This window comes from Mercenaria mercenaria, chromosome 4 (genome assembly GCF_021730395.1).
Source record: "Mercenaria mercenaria strain notata chromosome 4, MADL_Memer_1, whole genome shotgun sequence".
Taxonomy (NCBI): Eukaryota; Metazoa; Mollusca; class Bivalvia; order Venerida; family Veneridae; genus Mercenaria; species Mercenaria mercenaria.
Window position 1 is genome coordinate 27,009,253 of NC_069364.1, and position 16,052 is coordinate 27,025,304.

The 16,052-nt window shown below is 34.2% G+C and overlaps 1 protein-coding gene across 1 annotated transcript; it reads right to left on the bottom strand.

Annotated features, from left to right (window-relative positions):
* Positions 1–1,921: 1,921 nt before the first annotated feature.
* Positions 1,922–14,688, bottom strand: LOC123523442 (uncharacterized). The gene is made up of 7 exons (XM_053542098.1): positions 14,576–14,688; positions 13,753–13,843; positions 12,335–12,421; positions 10,836–10,999; positions 10,178–10,275; positions 6,889–6,996; positions 1,922–1,998 (listed from the first exon to the last, which is right to left on the bottom strand). The coding sequence occupies exons 1-7, from the start codon at positions 14,686–14,688 to the stop codon at positions 1,922–1,924; spliced, it is 738 nt and encodes a 245-aa protein (XP_053398073.1).
* Between the last annotated feature and the right edge of the window lie 1,364 nt (positions 14,689–16,052).

A 16,052-nucleotide genomic window follows, 5' to 3' on the forward strand; every position in this document is an offset into this window, starting at 1 on the left:
TTTCTTGCGCGCTCATTGCAAGAGGCTTCTCTTAATATTTCCATTTCTATCTCCATCCTAAAATCATGTAAAACGGCACTTTCTCTCAATCTTTTTTGATCTTCATTTTCATTTTGAAACTCAAATTTTTGAAATTTTCTTGGTATAACTACAGGGTTTCCTTCTATCCATTTCTCATGAAATTTCAAATTACCGTTGTTTCTTACCATTCCCCAATAAGCATTCTTTCTTGCATTAATTTTCTTATCCCATATGTTAGCCAAACTAGCTTTGATTCTCATTCCTTCCGATTCAAAACAATTAGAATTTACCATCATTTGTGCGCTGTCGCTGACAACTTCCTGCTTTCTACATTGAATTCTTTCATCAATTCCCTTAATGACCTTTGAAATTTCTGACACTGCTGCTTCCGTATTACTAGGCGACAGTCTCGCATTTGTTTCTCTTACTGCATCTTTCAACTCAAGGATGGCTGTTAGAATTAGTGAAAGTTTAGTACTAATTTCTCCAAGATGTTTCGATGAATCATCTTCCATATTGACTGAAGCTGTTGATCCTGACGGTGAGCTCTCCGAGCTACTATCATCTGTCTTGGCCCGTTTAGGACCCATTGTAATGATCCTTGTCCAAGACAAATATGATAGAAAATATTAAAAGTTACTCCTGGACAAGTATATAATAAATAAAAAAGAAAAACATCCAATGGGTTTCCTCTATCTGTATTTCTGTCCACCTACCGGTTTCATGTCATAATCATCAGGGCAGACATATAAAAAATGTGTAACTTTTAATATTTTCTATCATATTTTTCTTGGACAAGGATCATTACAATGGGTCCTAAACGGGCCAAGACAGATGATAGTAGCTCGGAGAGCTCACCGTCAGGATCAACAGCTTCAGTCAATATGGAAGATGATTCATCGAAGCATCTTGGAGAAATTAGTACTAAACTTTCACTTATTCTAACAGCCATCCTTGAGTTGAAAGATGCAGTAAGAGAAACAAATGCGAGACTGTCGCCTAGTAATACGGAAGCAGCAGTGTCAGAAATTTCAAAGGTCATTAAGGGAATTGATGAAAGAATTCAATGTAGAAAGCAGGAAGTTGTCAGCGACAGCGCACAAATGATGGTAAATTCTAATTGTTTTGAATCGGAAGGAATGAGAATCAAAGCTAGTTTGGCTAACATATGGGATAAGAAAATTAATGCAAGAAAGAATGCTTATTGGGGAATGGTAAGAAACAACGGTAATTTGAAATTTCATGAAGAATGGATAGAAGGAAACCCGGGTAGTTATACCAAGAAAATTTCAAAAATTTGAGTTTCAAAATGAAAATGAAGATCAAAAAAGATTGAGAGAAAGTGCCGTTTTACATGATTTTAGGATGGAGATAGAAATGGAAAGATTAAGAGAAGCCTCTTGCAATGAGCGCGCAAGAAAGATTGACAAAGAAATGGAAGAAATCATACTTTCAAAATGTTCAGGCAGTGTTGCCAACTATTTAGTTGAACTTTGGCGAAATGAAGTTACCAGAAATGAAGAAATTAGTCATAAAAGATGGATAAATAATGAACGTTGGTTAAAATCATATGAAGAAGAATTCATAGTAAAGTATCAAAATGCTAATCCATTTTTTAAGAATAAAGATACATACCAAGGAAATACACAAAGGGATCGGAAAACATACGCAGAAGCTGTAAAGCAAAATGTTCCTAAAAACACGCAAAACAAAAATGTAAATATGGAAGCTCTGCTACGATAATTATTATCAAACTTTAACAAGAATAATCAACCTGAAGAAAGACGAAACCAGCAACAAAGAAGGCCCCAAAGAAATAGACCTTGGGAAAGAAATTCATATCGTGGAAGACAAGGAGACAGATCTAATAACTCTGAAATAATTTGTGAAGAAGAAGTGGTCAAGCCTGATAACTATCGTTCTTTTCTAGAGGCGGACCACAACTGGAGAAGCCAATCATAAAAGACGGTAACCTAGCTGAAACAAATAAAAGTTTTACAAAAATTTACAATCTTTCTAATCTTAAACTTAATGATGTTGAAAAAAGTGTCTTGTTGATGGGTCTTAAATTTACCCCTACATCTGAAAAACATAATTCTGGTGAATTAATTAATGACATGGAGGAATTTTTTCGTAAAATTAGATTAAATGAATATTTTGAGAATGAAGTATGTACAAACAATTCTTTAGTTAAAATAAGTCAAATTTTATGCCTCCAAGTGGACGCAATGAAAAACTAGATACATATATAACAACAACCAAAACAATGTGTTTAAATATCTCTACTGAAAATAAACAAATCAAACATAACATTACTTTAGCCCAAAGAAAAGCAATTCAGTCATTAGCGCAAGATAAATCTATTATTATTAAAGAAGCTGATAAAGGAGGTGGTATTGTATTAATGAATATAGATTTTTATAAAAGCAAAATTATGGAAATGTTAACTGATGAGTCGTATTATAAATCTATACCAAGTGGTAATCAAAAAGAAATATTTTCTAAAATAAGAAGTCTTGTTAATAAAACTACAAATCTTTACTAAACATGAAATTCATTTCCTATTAGATTTTGACTGCAGATCTAGCACATTTATGGTTTACCAAAAATTCACAAAAGCACTTTAATTCAAAACATTTGTAAAAATATTAATTCTGAATACATTGAGGTGGTAGATCCTCAAGATTTAAAATTTCGTCCAATAGTAGCTGGCCCTAACTGTGAAACAAGTCGCCTTAGCTGCTTTTTAGATATTTTACTTAAACCATTTCTAAATAAAGTACAAAGTTATTTAAGGGATAATATAGAATTCCTTAATTTTTTACCTGAAACAGTGCCAAAAGACACTATATTTAGTTTCATTCGATGTTGTTAGTTTATATACTAACATTCCACATGAATTAGGTCTAGAAGCCATATCATTTTGGTTGAATAAACACCCTCATTTACTCCATGAGAGGTTCAATAAACACTTTATTTCTGATGGTTTGAAAATTGTTTTAAGTAATAACAATTTTTCTTTTAATTCTTTGTTTTTAATCAAACTAAAGGCACAGCTATGGGCACAAAAGTTGCACCTACATATGCCACTTTGGTCCTTGGTTTTTGGAAGAACAATTATATGAAAAAGCGAAACAGGTAAAGGATGAACAATTTGCTTATTATATCATGGAACAGTGGAAAAGATACTTGGATGATTGTTTTATATTTTGGAAACTATCATTTGATGATTTAGAACTTTTTGAAAAAATGCTGAATTCACTTCATAAAGATATAAGTTTTAAAAAGCAACAGAGTGCGGTAGTCTGCCATTTCTAGATATTTTAGTTATAAAAGAAGGGACAGTAATTTCCACAGATATTTACTTAAAGTTACTGATTCTAAACAACTCTTAAATTTTAAGTCTTGTCACCCTAAGCACACTAAAACTAATATTCCTTTTTCTTTAGCTCGTAGACTGTGTACTATTATTTCGGACAAAAATTTACTTAACACAAGATTAATAGAATTAGCTTCTAATCTGATTAAAATAAATACCCAGTACAAGTTATAAAAACAGGAATCATAAAAGCTATGCAAATACCTAAAAGTACTTTATTATCAGTAAAGGAAAATAAAGAAGAAAAAATCACGCCATATATTTCTACATTTAATCCTAAAAATAGAGAATTATTTGGAATTATAAAAAATAACATGGAAATTTTAAATTCTGATTCCACCATGAAGAAAATAATAGATAATACCAAATTAATTAAGTGCAAAAGACAATTACCCAACCTTAAACGTATTCTTGTTAAATCAGAATTTAATGAAATGTCACCCCACCTTCAGTTAAAAAATGTAATGAGCCACGTTGTGGGTTATGTAAACACATTGTAGAAGGTTCTACTTTAAAATTAAATAACACAATTTTTCATGTAAAAAAACATGGATTGTACTGTTCAAAATGTTCTGTATTTTGATTTGCAATGGGTGCAAAGAGTTTTATATTGGTCAAACAGGTGATAAATTAAGAAACAGAAGAACAGTTCATGATCAGCAAATAAGAGACCCATCAACAAGACAATTGCCTGTAAGTGAACATTTAGATCTATGCTCCAAAATGGACCCACAGTATTTAATTTTTCCTTTTTATAAATTTCATAATAATAATGTTTCAGCTAGGTTGTCTAAGGAACGTTACTTTTTTGATATATTTAAGCCAAAACTAAACAAATATTGATGACGTCATAAAATAACGTTGCGTACACATGTGTACACATGTGACGTTGCGTAGCAACTACACATTTTTTATATGTCTGCCCTGATGATTATGACATGAAACCGGTAGGTAGACAGAAATACAGATAGAGGAAACCCATTGGATGTTTTTCTTTTTTATTTATATATATATATATATATATATATATATATATATATATATATATATATATATATATATATATATATATATATATATATATATATATATATATTTAAAAATACAGTGGAGCAATTTCTAAAACATACAAATGTAAATGGATTTTCCATATACCAGTGTTGTAGGTAACTGCATGTAGTGGTCTAAAAGTGTTGTTATTTGTGGCTAAAAGTCATTGTGTATTTGGTAGAAAATATAATATTATTGTTTTACTTACTTTACACTAACTTGAATAAGAATAAGCAAAACTAACTTTAACGATATATGATGTAGAGTGGTAAGGCCTCTACCTCTTGCCACCAATGTCAATATGTTAAAAGACAGATTTAACAATATTTTCACCTAACAATAATAAAAAACAAGAAATGTCACAGTGGGTGACAAATGCACCCCACACCCACCCACCCCGAAAGATGGTTTCGGTTTCAACAAAGGATTGTCTACATATTGTTTGGAAACAGATTTTATTGGGAGGACCCCTGAGACCTTGATCTTTGACCCATCTACTCTATATTCAAAACGGATTATCTACCTCATAAGACCAATCATCAAGTGAAATATGGAGGCTTAAGCACAAATGGTTCTCTAGATACTAACCAGAACGGGTTTTATCATCAAGGCCCTGAGAATCTGACCTTTAACCCAGCAAACCCCAAATCAGTAGGGTTCCTCTACTTCATAAGACAACCAATCTGTGAAATAAGAAGGTTCGAAGTCGAAGGGTTCTCAAGATATTGATCGGAAACGGTTTTTACTATCGCGGTCCCTGTGACCTTGACCTTTGACCCAACAACCACAAAATCAATACAGTTCCTCTACTCCATAAGATGAATCACCCTATGAAATAAGAAGGTCCTAAGTCAAAGGGTGCTTAAGATACCAACGGATCGGAAATGAATGTGTCGGACGAACGGACAAGTCGACTACAGGATTTTAGCAATTAAATAGATGGTTTTTATGAAAGCCAAGAAACTCGTGCAATTTGTTTGGTTAAAATGCATGGTTTATATGGAAACAATCTAAATTGTTTGTGCGACGGCCAAGATGTTTACAAGATGTAGATAAAATCGAATGATTGTTTCTAGATAAATACCTTTCATATGAACACCATACTGAAGTGCTGTAATAGTGAAAAATAGGATATACTTCGTTGTTTCTGGATAAATATTTATAAATTGATAATTCGTTTTCATTTCCAGTAGCATGGCGACGGTTTCAATGCAAAAAATTTGATAAAGCAACGGATTTCAAAATTTCAGACAGAAGTGATAATATACATGTAGCTTTATTAGACATGCCGGAGAGCACGTAAAACGCAAGAACTTTTTCGACAGGCCGATTTAGTGCTACATCTTTTATGAGGGCAGGACAAAATCAATTTAAAAGACATGTAGCATAGTCCAGTAAGTTGCACGTTTGATTAAAACTATACTGGCCATCTTTCTTGACAGATAGCTTATGTCCTAATATGAAATGGTCCAATTCCAATTGAAAAGTTTCTGGTAATATATCAGTTAATTGATATTGGCTTTATATGCTCACATGTGTAGTTCGTCACTTGTTGAGAGAAGGCCAGCGTTTTCCATATCTTTAAAGAGATCTATCCAGTACTGACATCCACCTTGTCTGTTTGACAGCCACCAACGCTCTATACGCTGTAGTGCAAAATAGATTTAGAATTAACTGAAACTTTAATACTTGTTTTTGGGAACGGTTCTTGCCGGAAATAAAGAATTTAGAAACATTGTTTTTGCGACAAGGTGTGTCTTAAAAGTAGTCAGTTATCTGATCAACATACTAGGATTCATTCTAATTACTTTATTCTGGTTTCTCTTCGTTTCATCTGTATATTCTATTGTATGACAGAAGTTTACTGAAGTTTTGAAAATTTCGAGATGGTTCACGGTAAAAGTATACACATGTAGCTGTTTGCTGCAAGCTAGGGGCGAAGCGCATATTGTATTACGCAGAAGCGTCTGTTTACACTTGGTAACTGCATTGACTTGAAAAATAAGTTATGCAATGTTGTAAATGCATATATTCTATGTTAGTGCATGGAGCAAGCCACGTTTCCGTTGTTAATTAGGTATTTTATAGTATTGGTGTACACTCAACAAAAGTTAAAATAGACCACATATAGGTATTTCAGAAAATTATCAAGAACTATAAGCTATAAAATAACTTTTATTTCGTCTCAGAGAAGATTAATTTCCATACAATACGTGAGAATTTCATCTAAATTAAGCAAACATTTTACTCGGTAATAAAAACAATGAGGAGTATCAAAAAGTAAAAGTCACATAATCTGTCTCACTTCAATATCTCGTATATTTTCACAAAGAGATGGATCTTTTCGGACACGAAATAAAAGTTGTTATTCCATAGCTCATAGATAACTTTTGTTGAGTGTATAGAGAAATACATTCTGTGATCAGCGGTCAGACTACCTGCGCTCATGTCATCCGAATGTTCCCATCGAAACGCCATTTGCATGTCTTGGACCAATACATTTTCGGTTCCTGCGTCAGTTCGAATACACCTTGGAAGACCAATCACTTATAATGTATACATGCATATATATACTTTTCAATTCATTATCTGGAAATGCATTTCTATTTTTAAGGTCCTTGTAAGACAACTGATCAACTTTGCCAAGGAAATAATTTGGGTGGAAAATGTTCACGTCAGTTGTTGACACCGATAGTTATATTTATAAAAAGGAAGTAAGAGTACAGTAACAGTTCTGAAGAAATGCCTCTGATAATTTAACCCAGTTCAAACCATATCAGTGTGACAGATCTGTTACGGGTTAACGACTTGAAATAATGGTAATGCTTCCGTAGCCATATACTTTCATCTTGTGTATTGTAAAATAAAGGTAATACAGGTATAACCTAACATTATTGAAACTGAATTAGAGAACAAACTTTAATGAACTACAGCAAAAGACTAAGACAGACATTTTAAGTAAGCCTGCCAGCCAAATGTTTATAGCTTGATTGTGAAGAAAGCTTGTGGCTTATAGAGTCACTTTCCAGTGCGCTTCCTGCTTAAACAGTATAAGTACTCACTGGTGGCTGACGATGTCAAACCGCGAGCCGTTTCGTTACGAAGACAGGTAATGGTTTCGTTGTGAGTATTTGTTTACATACACGCCTCACACACCCCTGTGTTACTGGAATTTATAACTGTTCATAACATATAAAGGTAAGAGTATTTGTGTGAAACGTAAGCTGTAAATCTTTACCAATTGTTAGTAAAGCAAACGTATGACTAATTTGCAGTTGTTTGATCGTGTGTTGAATAAAATCAGACAGTTTCTTTTTGAATGTGTGGTTTTATACAGCAAATTCATGATAAACACAAGCATCCGTTATTAAATGTAGTTATTGTGCTTAAACTTTCAGCTTTTGAAAACGAGTTCAACATATTTTTCGACTGTACATGTTTTTCATTTGATTTTATGCCTCTATTCCTACAAAAATTGCCTTTAATACTCGGTCGTGTTTATAAGAAATGAGTATGGATTTTCTCTCGAAGTCACTGCATTAGGTATGGGTTTTCAACTGAAGGTGTATGTGTTTTCTATTGAAGACATCAACAGAATATGTCTAGGTTTTCTTCTGAAGCCATTAGATAATTATACATGTGTGCTGACATTAAATATAATTTGTTTAATTTGTTGTGTTTAACATTAGGGGAAGATGATTCATTCTCATCTGTTTAAGTTTCACTTAAAAGCATTCGTCTTGGTAACTTTTTGCATTGATTTAAATACAAATAATTATGTAGTTACTTCATCCATTTCATGTATTTAAATCTTGTTGATATGCCACTCTATTTTTTATCCGAAATCATGTTTGTCCAAATCGTTCTATTTTGCTAATTCATGATCTTATACAGGTCTTTGTGTGTATAAAGCGATACTTGTGTGCATGATTTAGTCATTGTAAGAACTTTTAATTTGTATTTTCAAAGATTCATAGCTATTTTGCATTTTCTTGCTTACTGATATATTCACCTGATATTAAAATGCTATTTCTCAGATTAACCCTTTCTAAGCATACCTCTTTTGATGTAAAGGGCTTTTATTATTTAATTGATTTATTTCAACTTCGATTTGATGCTTCGACCTTATAAACTCGTATATCATCACCGAGTTTGGCTGTAGACAATCTGCAGTCCAGCGCGTAATTCTTTCTCTCTTCCTTTAATACATCCTTGTTTGGACAAACAAAATTTATCATGTTAATATCAGACTTTGTCATTGATTTATTGTCACTGTCTCCATGCTCAATTGTTCCTGAAAACACCTTGTATCCTCCCATGAATCGCAGAAACTTAGATTTAAACAGCGCCTGTCCGAATGTCCAAAACTGTCTCACTTCAGGAGTGTATCTCATTAGCCGCACACCTTCTAGGCTTGAAAACTTTATGACATCTAGAAACAACTGGGCCGCAATGTGCTTTACACTAAAATCTCCAGAGTCAATCAAATGAAAGAAATTCATCCATTCATGTAAACGACCACAATCAGCTAAATGAGCGGTAACAGACGGCAATAACGTTTTAAGTTGCTGAACTACCATTTGTACAGTTTGTGTGTCCGCAATTACGTCATCAGGGATGTCATTTGCATTTTCCATTAGTTCATACTCCTCAATGTTGGGCTCTGAATCCGAATATAACACTGTGGTGTCCAACAGTTCCGATAAATCAGCAACTGAATCGGTTGCCTCAGTTGAAGATAAGTTTTCGACATGTTCTTGGTCGACTTTTAATTGTGAATATAATTGACGATGAACTGATTTTGATGGTGTGTTGATTTTGTGTAGTTTTCGAACTGGGCTGTCGCTGGCTGAAGATTTGGTAGGTACTATCATTTTACCAGATTGGGGATCAAAACTGATTTCTTTGCGGTAACATTAGACCCCAATACATTGTATGTCCTTTGGCGATTACTTCTCCCGTCAATCGACTTCCACATGTAGGACACCTTTTCTGCCGGGTGATCCTCAGCACAATGACACACTGTGTCTTTTATGTTCTCAAATGTAGAGTCACAATTGCTGCACATAAGATTCTGAAAAAAAATAAAATCGACTTTGCAACGAAACACATACTATTTTGTTGTACTTCGTATGAAAACCTAGACACACTCTGTGCGAAACACAGACAAAAAAAATGATGTATATTGCCGATTTTAATAATGTTTTCGTAATAACAGAGACATCTTATGGTAGCAGGAACAAATATTCACTGATATCTCGACAAGTGACTCTCTTTGATTATTTTATCTTACTTTTATACCGTTTTGCAAATAAACAAGGATTTTTATGTAACACATAGTAATTGAACACTAATAAACACAAAAATATTTAAGAAAAAACAAAATGTCGCATATACGCATACCCAAACATAATATACACATTAACTCACCATTTTTCTGTAACTATCCAAAGATCCACACCGAAAAAAAGCAAAATATATCAAAATTTGTAAACCGCATATGCATGCCACGCTAGATGTAAACAAATACTCACAACGAAACCATTACCTGTCTTCGTAACGAAACGGCTCGCGGTTTGACATCGTCAGCCACCAGTGGTACTGTTATATTATTATGAGGCGAGGTCGCCACCTGGTAAGATTCGAACCCACAACGTACGGGTTGATCGGCCGACACCTTAGGCTAAACTCTACCGTAGTACGAGTACTTCATGACTTGTATCTCACCATTTATAGCATTTAAATACTCCAGAAAGAAGGTCGCTACTACTTTTGGATCGTTGTTAGATCTGGCAACTTTCAGCCAAAGTATTTTTCTAGAAAATCTGAAGTGGAAAAAGTTAAAGAAACTGTGTCATACCCTCAACAAAATTTATAATTGGTCAACCAGTATTTTATTGAAAAGTAGAAGGCCACACTGCTGAAAATTGTATTAAACATTTTCATTGTGCAAAGAAGGCAAAGTACTCAATTTAAGATCGGAATTTCTCAGTTTGATTGCAATCAGTTTTTATATACATTGTATTTTATCAACGATTTCTGGAATTAAGCCACCACTCTTTAAAAAAGTCGCATTTGTAGATTTAAGAAAGTGACCGATTAGAAATTTTGTTGAGTATAGAAATTGGGTGAGACGATTTCAGAAAATATAAACTTGAATCTCAATGGTCTGTTACATATTACCATCAACATGAAATATTACACTTTATATTTATATTATGTTAAATATGTACCCAAACAGAATCGGTTCGAGCCAACGAGGTTTGTTTATAAGTCATTTTATGCCCAACATAATGAAGATATTTCGGGATTCTTCTGTATAAACCTGTACACAAGCTTATACTGCTATAAAACATATATATACTGAAATGCCTAAGGAACTTACCCACATATTGCCCCATGGATGAGAAAACCGTACGGCTTCAGCTTATCGTATCCATCGATATGCACCAAGTAATTGGGTCCTTTATTGATGTAGATTCTATGTGTGAACTGGCGAAGTCGGACACCTTCTGGATCAAGTTCTCTTTGAAACCGCAGCCACTGTTTGTCTTACAAAAAATGTTCAGTATATAATGAGAATTTTGCCAAACAATTGAAAAGAGGGAAATGTATATCATTTTAACGTATCTTTATCAGGGTTTATTGAACTGTATAGAATCGTCACATACAATTGTATTGAAATGCCTGGATTTTTGATATCGCTGATACACTGGTGTTATTTAACAGAATGCAGACAAACATGGGTAGTTGAAAGCTCTACACAGGGTGCATTTTTGCAATGTGCCTGTCGCAGTACTTGTAAGTGTTTTGGATGGTAATTAATTTTCAGAAAATGTAATATGAACAGATTATGTCTTTTAGAGCTTTATCAACAAAAGGGGCGATATTACTCCGTTTCTTGAATATAAAATCCTTCATATTCCACTACAATTACATTTTTATTGGTCCCTTTCGTATTAAAACAAATGTTTTTATTCAGTCATATTGTATGTGTCTGCTTCTTTTTAGCCGTTAATAACGTAGTTAACGTGCTAAACACCAACGGTAATTTCCGAGTTAAAATGTACTTGAATCTACCGTGCACGAAGTTTAGCCTATTTGATCGTTCTATAATGTACTTGGGAGTAGTGGGTAACATAGTACAACATACTTTAACGTAGTGGTTGTCATAGTTAATTAGTACTGGGGAACGTACGTTAAAGGACGACAACGTACATAACTCTTATTAATAGCTACTCACGGCTACGTTGAGGTTAAAGTACGTTCAACATTAATTCATTCATTATCATTTAGTTTAAACTGCCATACAGTGCCTAATCTAGACTAAATGAAAACATTTACTTTTATTACGTTTGAAGGATGGTTTGAAGTTTTCATCTGTACACCTCCGGGGTACAAATGTTTTATACCGTTTTGCTAATTTTTTGATACATTGATTTAGTAAAAATGCATATTTATAAAAAACAAAACAGAAAAAACATGTACATAAAGCTACAGAATTTAAACAAAAAGTAGCTTCTAACTGATATTCTTTTTAAATTGTCGTGAAAATTCATGTTTTCCAAAACATGTTTTCATCATTTTACTTTGTTCTTATTTATTTGCACGTTTTAGGCACGAAAAGGAAAACTAAAACTCCATGATGGATAACCAAGCTACCAAACGTAGCAGAACCGAAGGCACGTCTCTGCATCACATGTTGTCCCTCTAACCAGGGTCAAATACTGCTTTATTTGATAATTACTACGTGTACGCATGCACCTGTAACATTAATTTCCCTAGCTGACATTAAAACATCGCTTTCCGCTTATGATATCATTGTTTTTTGTTTTTGTTTTCTTTTTAGTTTTTTTTTGTGTTTTTGTTTTTAGATAATCCTTACCTTGAAGCAACTATGCCGTGCGAAGACAGTAGACGTCGAGTCATAGCTCTATATCCGAGTGAGGAGCCGCTTCCCTCAATTTCACGCTAAGACATAAACAATTCAAAAGGTTAAAATAGTTTCCATACTACTGTAATGCAAAGACTGAAAGAAACATTTTACCTACTACAGAAGCACGGTCGTGTTTCTAAACGGTCTAAAAATAATAAACAAATATAGTTAATGCGTCCTAAAATGAATCAACATTAACCCCTTCAGTGTCAATTAAACATACTGTAAATGCAAACATTCAAAAGGAAATATAATGCATACACGTATGCAAGTGCACACCAAATGCAACGTAAGGTTACGGACATTAAAGGTGGATAATCAGATTTTGGCCATGTAACGGATTTGTTCGAAACTTTAGCATTTGATCATTTACACTCATTTATATTCACTTAACACTTAATACAAATTAGATTTTCACTGGAGGTATTTTTAAAATTTCATTTTCCTATCCTGGTTGCCCAACCAAGATAGAGTTATTTTTGCTACTTTGCCTAAGGAAATGTATAATTATAAGACATATTGTAATATATTTGTAAAATACTTGCATTGAAAATTATGTATTTAGATGGAATTCATTAGAAACGCAAGTTTGAAAAATTATTATTACCTCCCTTTGCCTATCTTGGTTGCGCAACCAAGATAGATTGGAAATAAATGAATTCAGAAGCTACACACAGCTTTAAAACTTGCATTCTGGTTCAGATTGTTCAATAGTTGATATGTCTATCAAATGCAAATGTAAAACTAGACATTGTATCGAAATAAAAAGAAATACCCAGCTTTTTATATACTTTCATATTAAAGGGGAGTAATTATAAAATTTTATAAAAAAAATAAAATAAACATTTCAAATAGGAATCTAACTCTATGTAACCGGTCTTTTTGTTCCTTAAATAATTCTCTACCAGAATATAGAAAAAGTAAAAAATGTCATTAAATGTTAATTAAATGTGATTGACCACCTTTAATACTTGACGGTACCTTTATCCTGCGTCACATTGTAATTATCAATTCCATGATATTAAATTTTCGTGTTTTTTGGCCTTTAGGGCCAGTTTTAAAATAGTTTTTCAGACTATTACCCCTGGGAAATACCCGAACCAGACCCCACTCTTCCGTAAGATATTGCTTACTTTTTCACATAAAGAGCAGTAGTCGGTAGCAGTGCTCAAACATATAGCAAAGATTTGAAGTGACTCTCGCCGCTCGACCACAAAGGTCGTGGGTATATAATTGTTATGTGCAATAAACTGAGACAAACTGACCATAATGAAAATGAGCGGAGTAGTCAGTCACCCATATAAGACTCCCAGTGGCGACGATAAATAAACGTAAACACAAAAGACACATTAAACTTCTAACTTACACGGATAGCTTCAATAACTGTGCCTTCATTTCCTGGCATATTGTTTCTTCTAAGACCAAGCAACCTTAGGCGCCTGCTAAGCTGTCTGAGGCTGCAATGAATGAATGAGATCAGTTGCACCATTTCGTATGTAGGACAGGCTTTTAAATCGTTTAAATTACCTGTTGCAAAATTGAAATTTCAAGCAAGAGATTCAGACAGTTACTAGTATAGTATCGAATATCGAGATCTGGTGATTTCACCGGTGCTGGAAAACTCCATCTTACACCCCGGGTGTAAGATGACTCTCTTGCTGTAAATGACGTATAACGAACTACATATATACAGAAGATTTGTGTTTTAATAATAATGTTTTACGTAAAACGGGATAAAAGTCAAATACCTTGATAGTTTCTCGTTGTGCCTTATAACATATTTCTAGATTCCAAAAACGTCATTTTACGGAAAAACATAATGTTTTACTGCAGATGATAAAACAAAACCGGAACTATTACGTTGTTTTCGTGTTTGTAACGTCATGACGTACTTCCTGTTTATTGACGTAAAGTACCCGCGCTTTGTTAATACGCTACTACATTGTATAAGAAAAAAGTGCTATAAAAATTATTTGTTTGAGTTTATTTTTACTATTATGTGTTGAATATGGGATGCAAGAAAAAGATTCAATCACTGTAGGTAGGTGCAGATGGAAATATCCGGCTCTCGGATAACTGTTTAAGCCGTAACTCGGCAAGAGCCTCGTTACCGCCAAAAACAGTTACCCTCCAGCCGAATATTCCCATCTGCACCTACCACCAGTGAAAGAATCTTATATGTACCTTACCTGATCGTAGTGCCATGACGTCGATTCAAAATTGTTATAATCTCGCTGTAAGTGTACCCGGCGAAAAAATATTCTCGTATTAACTCGTCTCCTTCAAATAAGTTAAGGAGCATTTTGATAGGGAAAGTATACTTCCGCACAACATCTTCCTAAAAGCTCTGATCAGATACTTGTACAACAGCTATATTTCAGGAAAACATTGCTGTAAACTTAGAAAAGAAATGGAGAAACCTAGTGCAGGTTTACAAATAACGTATATACATGTATAATTTGTCTACAAAAGTTATACAATAATATATAAGTACGTCTATTACGTTGCAGGCCCATAAGAAGCATTTGGAGGTGGTTGCGGCACAACCTATGTTTTCAAAATCACTAACGCAGGGGGCACATCTAAAATTTTCGTAATTTTCAGTGTAAAATTAAGAAGTTTGGTCAATTTTGGCCAGGATTTGTGGGCACGTGCCCCCATGTCCCCACCCCTGTTCCTACGCTCCTGTATGTCTTTGTCGAAATGCACCAAATGATGTACAGTGTATTTATGAAAAGAACATCAATACGGGAATTGCTATAAAAATAGCCTCTAGTTTCTACCCGTAATGACTGTTCTCTGTATTTGAAGAAACTGCACTTATTTCACTTAATCTATATCAATTAAAAATTATACATATTCAAAATAAACGTAAGACAGTCCTGTTCTGTAGGCTCTATAAATTAATCGTGCCGTATCAGGCCTATCGGTTATACGGTCAATACTGTCATCCATTTTACGAACTTTTTGAAACAGACTATAGAATCTAATACACATAATCAACTAAACTTTAAAAGCAAACAAACATAAACAAGAACCGACTATATTTTATAAAAACAATAACAAGCATTTACTTTGAATGACTAAAACAGAGGATACTTTCCGTGACCGCACTGCTGGCATTCAAAGATGTGTAACATCCATCCGACATATTGAAAACACAATCTTGTAAACCCCTACATATGCTTATTCACACACCGGAAGACGAAAACTCGTTATTTAGCTGGGTCGCGGGGCGAAAAGTAGATTTAAACCTTAAAAAGGCGGGGGCGCGGAGCGAAAACCCGCTGTTTAGCGGGGGCGCGGGGCGAGATTTAGTAACTGGTATGTCGGGGGCGCGGGGCGAAAACACGATAATTAGCGCTGCTTAAACTTCGTCTTTTCGCACCGCGCCCTCGACATTCCAGTTACTAAATCTCGACTTTTCGCCCCGCGACCCCGCTAAACAGCGAGTTTTCGCCCCGCGTCCCCGCCATTTTAACCATCTTAATCCTCGTGTTTTCGCTCGGCGAGATCGCGGTGCGAAAAGTCGAAATGGCACAAATCAGCCACATAGATAATTGCAATGCGTAACACTTACAAAACGAAAATGCAAAAAGTCGCGCCGCGAAAGGTCGAAATTAGAGAAATAAAATGGCGGGGTCGCGGAGCGACAAACCGCTAATT

Coding starts and splice junctions, on each gene's coding strand:
- LOC123523442 (XM_053542098.1), bottom strand. CDS start 14,688: ATGCTCCTTAACTTATTTGAAGGAGACGAGTTAATACGAGAATATTTT. Junction 11,000..12,334: donor ACGGCATAGTTGCTTCAAGG/TAAGGATTATCT, acceptor TTTTTGTAAGAC/AAACAGTGGCTGCGGTTTCA. Junction 1,999..6,888: donor TTCGGATGACATGAGCGCAG/GTAGTCTGACCG, acceptor TATTTGTTTCAG/CTAGGTTACCGTCTTTTATG.